Source organism: Diorhabda carinulata, chromosome 6 (genome assembly GCF_026250575.1).
Source record: "Diorhabda carinulata isolate Delta chromosome 6, icDioCari1.1, whole genome shotgun sequence".
NCBI lineage: Eukaryota > Metazoa > Arthropoda > Insecta > Coleoptera > Chrysomelidae > Diorhabda > Diorhabda carinulata.
The window spans coordinates 10,167,479-10,177,507 of NC_079465.1; the positions used below are offsets into that span (position 1 = coordinate 10,167,479).

The 10,029-nt window shown below is 29.7% G+C and overlaps 1 protein-coding gene across 1 annotated transcript; it reads right to left on the minus strand.

Annotated features, from left to right (window-relative positions):
• Positions 1 to 394: 394 nt before the first annotated feature.
• On the minus strand, positions 395 to 9,750 carry LOC130895148 (uncharacterized). Its single transcript, XM_057802318.1, has 4 exons — positions 9,623 to 9,750; positions 4,423 to 4,638; positions 2,954 to 3,161; positions 395 to 552 (listed from the first exon to the last, which is right to left on the minus strand). The coding sequence occupies exons 1-4, from the start codon at positions 9,668 to 9,670 to the stop codon at positions 449 to 451; spliced, it is 576 nt and encodes a 191-aa protein (XP_057658301.1). The 5' UTR covers positions 9,671 to 9,750; the 3' UTR covers positions 395 to 448.
• Positions 9,751 to 10,029: the final 279 nt, after the last annotated feature.

The window sequence follows — 10,029 nt, forward strand, 5'->3', positions numbered from 1 at the left end:
TATATTAAAAGTTTTTTTTTATGTTGTACACATATTACTAAAACAGTTTTTGAAATAAAATGTATCTGGTCCGTACGTAGTGTTTTGCCTTATTTACCCGGTCGTTAAGTGTTGAATAAAATGTAAATTTATTTAGGTTGTTCGTTGATATTAGTGAACTTTTTGGAAAGTCCAATGTGCAGAAGCATATAAGCACATGGACATTCCAACTACAATAGAGGATACACAGCACCAAGCAGTAGAATTTGACTAATTTCCTGATGTCCAGCGAAGAATGCCTACTCTTCACTTACTTTCTACTTCACTACTTAAAGCAGTGATGATTCCCATTATTTATCCAAAAATTTGTTCAATTTACTGAATACTAAAGTCATAGGAGAATAAGAAAATGCAATATTTGTTTATATTTTATTGAATACATTCAAGTAAAAATTCATACGATGTTAATTTATTTAGTTTTGGCATCGGATACTGCTTTTTTGAGGGTAGTTGCTGCTTCTTCAGCTTTAGTCAAAAAAGCGTTGAGGGCACCAAGAACGTCATTTTTGATTTCTGAAAATAAAGAATTTGTAATCAATTTCACATGAAATATTTTATGTACAACTACCATATAATTTATGCATCTCAAGTTTATAGTCAACACATGAGGCTTAAACCTAATATTGGGTACTTGATATACTAAACGGTTAACAAACCCATAATCACATACGCATCGCTTGTTTGTTGGCTGGACTCAACGACTTACTAAAACTGAACAAAATTCAAAGCTGATTTTTTTGGGTATTGAAGAGGCCATATCAACATGCCCTACTATAGCCTTAGAAGTGCTGCATCATTTAACGTCTAATTTAAATGGAGAAAACTAAGTCATAGAACTTGATAGGTTACCTAAAGTTTCTAGAATCGATGAAGCTAGAAACCAGTAATAAACCAAATGCGTCCCATTCGAAGTGGTAATTAATGACTGACGATCATATAACAATAAAGATCTTTCGTAAGTTCGAAATACATTTTTGTAGCATACAGATGGTCCGGAGATTGATTGGGTATTTCTCAATCGAAAGCACACTACTATAGCCAATGCCTTGAATACCCTAAAGGCAATTTAATGACGTCAAAGCTGGCGTAGGAGTGTGAAAAAACTCACAAAGTACTAGTTAACAAACGAAAAGTAAGTTTGATGCCGCTACCAGGAAATGAGGAAGCAGGTAGTCTTCACAATAAAGAAAAACGACTCCTTATTTTGAACCAGAGTCCTACTGTGTCCTGATAATACATTAACATCTTACGTTAAAAGATCAGATGGAGTCTTACTGGAGAAGTACTTTTACTGGATGAAATAGTCAATAAATACATAATAAATAATAAATACAGAATGGACAATAAACTGGTCTTGTCACAGGTCACTCTCCCGTGAGAAAATACTCAAATACAATAAGTATAGCAGATGACAACGACTGCAGATTCTGCGAGCAAGCCATAAAGGTGGGCAAATAATCTGCGAGTGTTCTGCCCATTTTAGCAGAAGGTTAAGGTATCTCGAATTAGTAGAACACCTAGGTAATTGCGACAGAAAACCGTGAAATATAGCTCTTTTAGTCTTTGAAATCTACGTATTTTGTAAGCAACTTTTTTTTAGGTATAACTAAATGAAAAGCGAAAACGACGCCCCAGACGATCTAATCTGATTTAATCACATAATCTGTGGATTACTAAGAGAATATTGACAATGACTACTATCGTCAATTGAATAATATTGTCTGATAATTGGATAGAATAATATCATTTAATGGCTAAGTCAAAAGTCACACTAAAATCAAATGATACTGCATTGTTTTGACAAAAGTAGATGAAAACTGCATTTCGTTGATCATCTGTAACTATTTGCGTGAGCGAGGATATGATGGTGAGATACCAGCTGTGAAAAAACTAGGAAGATGGAAATCAATTGCAAAAGGTTCCATCAACGTATAACGAAGAATAAAAATTATGAAAGTAATTAACAAGAATAACCACACCATACAAAGTGTTGACAATATTACAACTACCACCAGTAATACTCACAATACAACGGGTGAAGAAAATCCATCTCCTACTTGTAATAACTGTAGTAATATTATCATTTATGATAATTATCATTTATACAAAAATTGATAAGATATTGTGTTTGTTCTCTACGCTTATGGGAAAAAATCATCCTTATGAGTAATAGTCATTATTATTTGTTCAATGAATAATATACTATTTTCTACATCTACATGTAGATTACGGAAACTTACAGATACTACGAACTGGAGAATAACAAATGGGTTGCAGATCTATGGAAGGATTAAGTCTTCAATGTCAAGAGAAGAAATAGAGAAAATGATTAAATGAATCTAGAAAGCTCAAAATGAATATTTCATATCTGTAAAACCAGAGTAGAGAATTGTATTGAAATAATACATAAAAAAATTATGTATGTGAAGCAGAGCATTCATGATTCGACATGCCTATTCAACAATACAACTAATGTCATAGTCTTTTTTCATGGCTGTGTACTCCAGACACTGATGTGAGTTGGATTATATTGACCTGGCTCCCTCCCCAACTCACGGTACAACTCCGTGGTCAGTAGGAAGCCATTTGAATCGTCTCTCTGGGTACCACGACACGTCCAAAGAGATCCAATGATCCAACAAGCACGTTACGATATCTAATTAGCCATCGGATGATCGAATATAAATTTCTCTTAAACTAGAAATTTTGATACAAACTGATGTTTGATAAATTCACTTGACCTGCAGATTTGCGATTTTGTCAGTTTTTCTAGTAAACAACTTGTAGTATATTGATTATTAGGTAAATTGGAATGAGTCAAAGTTTTATTTTCATGGGATGACGTGGATTGAACTCAAGTTATGTAAGGCAAGGTTCTTATTGATCGAAAATTATGATAAAAAATTTCACTTACTGTCTGCTTCTGGTTTGATATTGCTGTTAAATTGATCAATTTTAGCTGCAACATCTTTAAGCTGTTGAGTTAAATTATCTTTGAGTTCGGCAGCTTTCTTTTCTCCATTTGGTCCCAAAACTTGTGCTTGAATTTTTTCATGTGCAGTATGCAAGTCAGTGGAAAGTTGTTGCAAAAAATTATCAATGGGCTCTCTGTTTTCAGATATCTGTAATTATTAAAGGGAAGATTAATTCTGTAAATTAGCACGTTAAAGTTCGATGTTACATGTGAAATATATTTTATTTTGATATAATAATGAATACTTCTTAATTCACACTTTTTAATATTCAACATAGTGAACTCACGTCGCTGATATTCTGACATGCCTACATATTGTATAGTAAAATACAGCTATAGTAATTATGAAATTCCATACAGGTTATCGCAATTTTCAGTGATAAACCTCAAATAAAAGATCAGTTAATTGGATTAATATGGTTATAACTGAGATTAAAATAACCACAAAAAGCAATATTGGATATAATGCGAACGCTTAATTTCAGGGTTGTTTCAACGACCTACGAACAAGTTTAAATATATTGGATATAAACCTAATATTGGGGACCACAAAAAATGAGTCAATTTTTCAATTTTAAGCATATATTATCATGAACTACATCATTTTGTAATGAATGGAAAATGAAAAAATCAATTTGAATGATTTTTTACAATTATTGAAACATTTAAGTAGTTGACTTGACGAATATTTGACATCAATTCATTACGAACATCAATAAACTACTAAAGACTGTTGGAAGACAATCTGATAATAAATTTGTTTTGTGATCCCTTTTGAAATTTTTGATAAAGTTTTTGTGTTTTTTTCTTTTATATCCTCCAGCCATATATCAATACGCTTTATACAAATGATCTGATAAATATTTTGCCACATTCTTTTCCTACATGAAGGTTTGTCATTCTAGACGAAAGTTTGTTTTCGCATTGTTATTCTTATTTTGATTTATTGTTGATGTCATTGTACTTTTCTACTTGTTTTACCTCAACATAACCGTTTGTGTTATTGAACTGCATACATTTTATTTTCCTGGTATGATCTCAAATTCATATGTATATATTTGCTAGGTATTACAACTTAACCTCGTTGAGAGATTGTTACCTTAACTATGTGATGCTTCGGGAAACTTCAGCCGAAAAATTTAATATTAATAAATATGCTACGATTATCAGAAGAATCAATAATATTGGTTAATCCAAACAAATCATATTTCATGTCGTTATGAAAATGGCTACTATTGAAGCTTTATCGTCACTGAAAAGTAAGCAGGAAAAACAATATAATAAAGTTTTTTTATGAAATTTTCTTATGTAGCTTTTTCCCAGTGAGGAGAATTGCAAAAAGGAAATAAAATTTTCATGTTAAACTATATATATTTGCTAGTTCAAAATTATACTTTTTTTTCAATTACCTTTTTCGTAATGGCAGCATTCAATTCTTTAATGCCACTAGCGACTTTTTCCCCGGTTTGTTCGATATTCGAAATAATTTGTTGAGAGTTAGGTACGGTTCCAGAGATAATTTCGTCAGCTTTTTTGATGAACTCTTGAGTTTTCTTTGATATCTCACCTTCTTCAACGGAATTTGCTGTATTTTTGGCTGCTGCTTTTGGTCTACATTCAATGGTCTATAAACAAATAAAAAACATGAGTTTTTTAAAATATTTTTTTTCGGTAAGATCTGCTTATTCATAGAAACATTCTAATAAATTATCTTAATTTTTAAGAAAAAAAAAATATATATATAAAGGGTCACAAAAGATTACTTATGAAATATTTAAAAAAATTTTACGTATGCTCTCTCTCTCTCGAAGTGTGAAACACAAAGGAACTCCAGAGCACTACATCTGAGAGCGTATGAAATAGAAGACGAAGATCTCTGGTAATTAAAGCTATCCCACATTCTACATTTTTTAATAGAAGTGGGATAGATAAATCAGCTGTAAACAATAGGCTCTTGAGTATCGCAGCAAATATGGGGACCCAATAGATCCTTTCGGTCGCAGTGTATACGAGACACCAAATCCATACATATATACATAACAGTTTTTTCTCTATACTTAAAAGGATACGTATATAGGCTTAAATTCCTATTCGTCCAAAAGTTATAAGCGATTTAGTGAGTGTCCTTTGGAAGTCATTCACATACAACCAGATATACATTTTAAAGAGGGGTAAGAAATATGGGCAGATATTCTTTTATTTTAATCGAATGGAAATTACTAGAAGCATTAGTGAATATATGTTTAGATTGTCGAATTCAAAATGCTAATGAAATTTTTAATTCAACTATTTGGCGTATGGCTCCAAAACATTAGCATTGCTATATAAAAACTATTGAAATCTAAAAGCACGAAAACAAAGTTGCAGCCCGAAGAAGATTTGCAATTTGGTGCTGGAGGAGCTGTTAATTGGTAAGTTCATTCAATTAGTTTAATACTGCTTCACATTCACTATTTCTGTCACACTTTTTTTGAACGCAATTTTCTTGAAACAAGTTTTTCCGAAGCAGTGCACACTCTAGCTTAAAAAATTCCAAACTAATCATCTTGAAATTTGGTTTATAATCTCCTTACGTTGTTGTGAACAATTTCAACTATTTTTTATAGTAAACAATATATAAAAAAATGATAAAAAGTAACGACTTTACAAATTTTCAACTTTTTTTTAAATTAAGGTCATATAGAAGATACACATAAGTAATTTCTCCGAGCCATTGAATTCAGATGAAAATTGTGGATTCAATCGTGTAAATCAACTACTCGACGGATGATAACCTACGATATACGAGTATATCCACTGATATCTCCGCTACTTTTGTTATTTTCTAAAATATGAAAAAAGGCTAATCAATATATGTAGAAAATAACCTGGTAGCTTCAATTTTTCAATTTGTCATTAGTTGGAAAAAGAAAATCAGTGTGAAGATTTTGTTTTAAACACTATATGGAACCAACAGCATTAAAATAAAGAAAATGGTGACAGAAATCATTTTCCAGCCTGAAGTCAGAAATATCAGTCTCATAAATTGATCACACACATCAAATTGAAACAATTCTTTAAAAATCTACATATTTTCCTTTACTGAATCTTCAAGTCGATAAAAGATATGGGTGATTCCGTTCTAACTGTGATTTTTTGTATTCAAAATTTCAAGATTTTAAAATTTAACTTTTCTAACTTTTTTATGCATATTATTCATCTATTTTACTGTAAAAATAAAACTCTAAGAGGAATTTACTACAACTTCAAAGTATCACGAGCAAGACACAAATGTCGGATTTTGAGTTCCACGGTACTGACTCATTTATCCACGGTACTGACATGGTAACTTAAGATATTAAACAACAAGTGCATCAATTTTCCTCAGTTTGATCATAAACATTAGAATTTATAAGGTAATTAGTTTAAATCATTTGTTACGACAAAAAAAATTAATAATTTATCGGTAAATTCTAGGAATGGACATGACACGGTACTGACATTCAAGTGATGTAGTATAAGTTTTCTTTAAGTGGCAAGTTATATTGTATAAAAATAATGTTTAAATATCTTAAGAATTATTCAATTAACACAAAATTTTTATTAATTGATTATTAATTAATGACTAGTACAAAAAACAATACAGGACATTGAATATCACAGTTATAATGGAATCACCCATATAACGGAAAATTCATTACCTTTATTGTCCATGCCAGAGAGTTCATTAAAGAAGTATTACGAGAAATAAAATTTTTCTGTACGTTCATTATCTATCAGTATGATTCTGGTAAATGATAAATTACGTCACAAATTCAATTTTTTATTTCTTAGACCTTCTGATATATTAATGCATCTAAATGTTCTTGATTTTAGGACTCTTCTGTTTTAAAATTAGTTTTTTTTGATAGTTTTTAAAAGAAAGATAAATTTTGACGTTTCGACTTTTCTTTAAGTCTTTATCAAAATATACTCACACTGACAATTTGCTTATTTATATTGATCTATAGATCACCTTCATCATGAATATCAAAATAAGGATAAAATCAACTGCTGATCTATAAATCAATATAAATAATACCGGAAATAAATATCCCAACTTCCGAACTTAAATCTAAACATTTTATATTGAAGCAAATTATAATAAAGTAACCTCAAAAAGATGCGAATTGGCAAAGTGTGACGTTAGATACGCATAAATATCACATACAAGGTAGCTCAAAATGTGAACATATTGAACATAGGTTAGTCTAAAAGTGCTCACAAAAAATAATTATTAAGTACAAAAGGAAAACTGTGGTAAGAGCATTTGTCTCTATCTATATATCTAATAAAAATTTTAGAATGGTACGGAATCCTAAAACTCCTTAAAATTCTACTCATAATAATTGAATCTGTATTCATTAAGTACATCATTTTCGAATTTTTTCGCTTGATCGGACTTGTTAAAAGCCAGTTTCCATCATGTTTCAGATTATTCTAGAATAATTCTTACTTTACTTGTAGTTTATCGAAGCCTGTGTGCATTTTACGGTGAAAAATTTGACTGCATTATTCATTATTTTAACGTAAAATGGCAGATAGGCCTATGATGCCGGATTTTTCTGTTCAGGTTGAAATAAGGCTTGAGATATTTATCTATAATTTTGGTGATTACAATGAATTGGAGAAAAGTGCTACAGTTGGAAGGGGGGCTTAATGTGGTAAAATTATAATATATAAAAACATTAAATAAATTATATATAATAATATAATAATTATATATAATAATAAAATTACAACCTACATTTTTGTCTTAAAATTTTGATTGAATTTGGCTTATAACTTATATTTCAAGTACGACTCTAGACTTGTTTTTATTAGTTGACTTTAGCTCAGTTTCTGATTAAATTGAAGTGAAAGCTTAAACGGGATATATGTAGACGGAAATCGTCAGCACTTCATATACCAGTTTTCAAACTTCATTGTGGGGCTTCAGCTCTCAAATATCCCTTTAGAGCTGTCCGCTTATGCTGCACTATGTGCATGCATTTTTCTACCTTCGACATTTCCAAGTTGTGCTGATATTTAGTAAAATATTCATTCGATAAGTCTTTAGTAATCGTTTCCAAATGATTCGATTTTGATTTCATTTATATTTCTGTTCAGAGGATTTTACTATGAACGCAAGAGAATTTCAAAGCACTGGAAACTCTTGGCACGATTGTCAAACGATTCTGTTACTATCTGAGGATGATTGACTAACAACAAATCTAGATTTTTTGGCGGTGTTTATTTTGGCGAGACTGCAATAGAATGCAATTCGCTGAAAGATAGGCATGGTCACGTATCTTTATTCTTTAAAAACGAAATAATATTTGAAATTTTTCTTATTAAAAACCTGTTGATTACAGTAATTTGTAATTGACAATTATAAAAATAGAATCTATTGAAATACATTTTTTTTATTTTTTGAAAGTTTTAATAGTGGATTATTCATAGTTTTGTATGAAAAACCTGAATGACAGGCTGAAAGAGGCGCATGCTATCAAATACTGATCTTAACTTTAAGGCTATTGCTTGGCCTTATAACGTGACTTATTATTTTCAAATATCTAAACTGAATCAAAATTTGGTATTTTTTTGTTTTTAATTGAGCAATACTCGGAAACATTTGTCCTCAATATTTTTTGTGCAATATTTTTGGAAAGAGTGATGTTAAACCTATGTTGGGGAAAATTTATGACCATATCATACATAGCATTAAAAAAATTTTATCAAAGAATTTTCTAAAGAGACTTGTTTTTCATTGAACGGTATTTACAGAATAAATATAAATAATAAATATATTTGATAATGTGAAAGGATTCAAAATCGTGTAGGTCTTATATAATTTGCCAATTTTTGAAATAGACATATTTTTTCCATTTACAGTGATTTTTTATCATAAAAATATGGATTATATTAAATAAATGATTACGTAAGTGATGAAACATTCTTTAACAGTGCTTGATTTACAAATAACAGATAAGACGTTGCAATGGTCAATGTCATATAAGACAATTTATATCACAGTTATGTTTTAAATTTCGTAAATGTGTCAATAACATCATAAATTCATAAACTATACGATAAATTATTAATTATACTTTAATATAAACTGTAAAAAGAAAATTTCGATATAGGTAACATGAAAAAAAGGAGATTGGAAATCCAAAAGCGACTTCGGAATAATAAAAAAGAAGATTTGATATGATTCAAATCATATATTATGACATTAATTACGAATACATTACAAATTTCTTCAAGGTCGTATAGAATTTTATAACTGAGCTAATTTCAAGTTTAATTGAATATATAATTGTATAATTAAAGTAATTTCCAATAGTTTGCATTTTGATTAATCTAACAAAAAGAGATTGGAAAAGGCAGAAGCTAAAGACTGTTTTGGATGGCTAACTAATTTTAAATTACCAAGCATGTACATATTTACAAATTAGCAGGTAGAAACAAATTTTCATACGATTTAGTTTATATTGATGTAATCATTCGAGTATAGCATTATTTTAACCAATATTACACTAAAATATCACTAAAAATAAATAAAGTGAATTCTTAGTCAATTCCTATTTATAATTACAATTAACTTACCTGAATGGCAAGGAAGCCAATAAGGACGAAAACAAAAGCTTTGTTCATTTTGAAAAATTTATGATTGTCAAAGTCAACTAAACTACAACTGAAGAATAATTTGTATGCTAGTGACCTTATATACGGGATTATTCATTTAATCAAGATATCTACTAATGAACTATTGAACTTTCTTATCACTGGTATTTACTAAGAAACTGCTTGTTGATCATGTCTTAGAAATTTTTAAGATAACATAGGAATATTTGGGGTATTAATTGATTTATTATTAATGTGAATATAATTATTTAATGTTTCATGCATTTTTCGAAAGCTTTATTGTTAATAATTTTGATAATGGGATATGAAGCGAATAGTTATTAATTAAAACAATTGTTTTAATTTGGACACACGGAATTTCAAACGAC

Coding starts and splice junctions, on each gene's coding strand:
- LOC130895148 (XM_057802318.1), bottom strand. CDS start 9,670: ATGAACAAAGCTTTTGTTTTCGTCCTTATTGGCTTCCTTGCCATTCAG. Junction 4,639..9,622: donor TTGGCTTCCTTGCCATTCAG/GTAAGTTAATTG, acceptor ATTTGTTTATAG/ACCATTGAATGTAGACCAAA. Junction 3,162..4,422: donor ATGCTGCCATTACGAAAAAG/GTAATTGAAAAA, acceptor TAATAATTACAG/ATATCTGAAAACAGAGAGCC.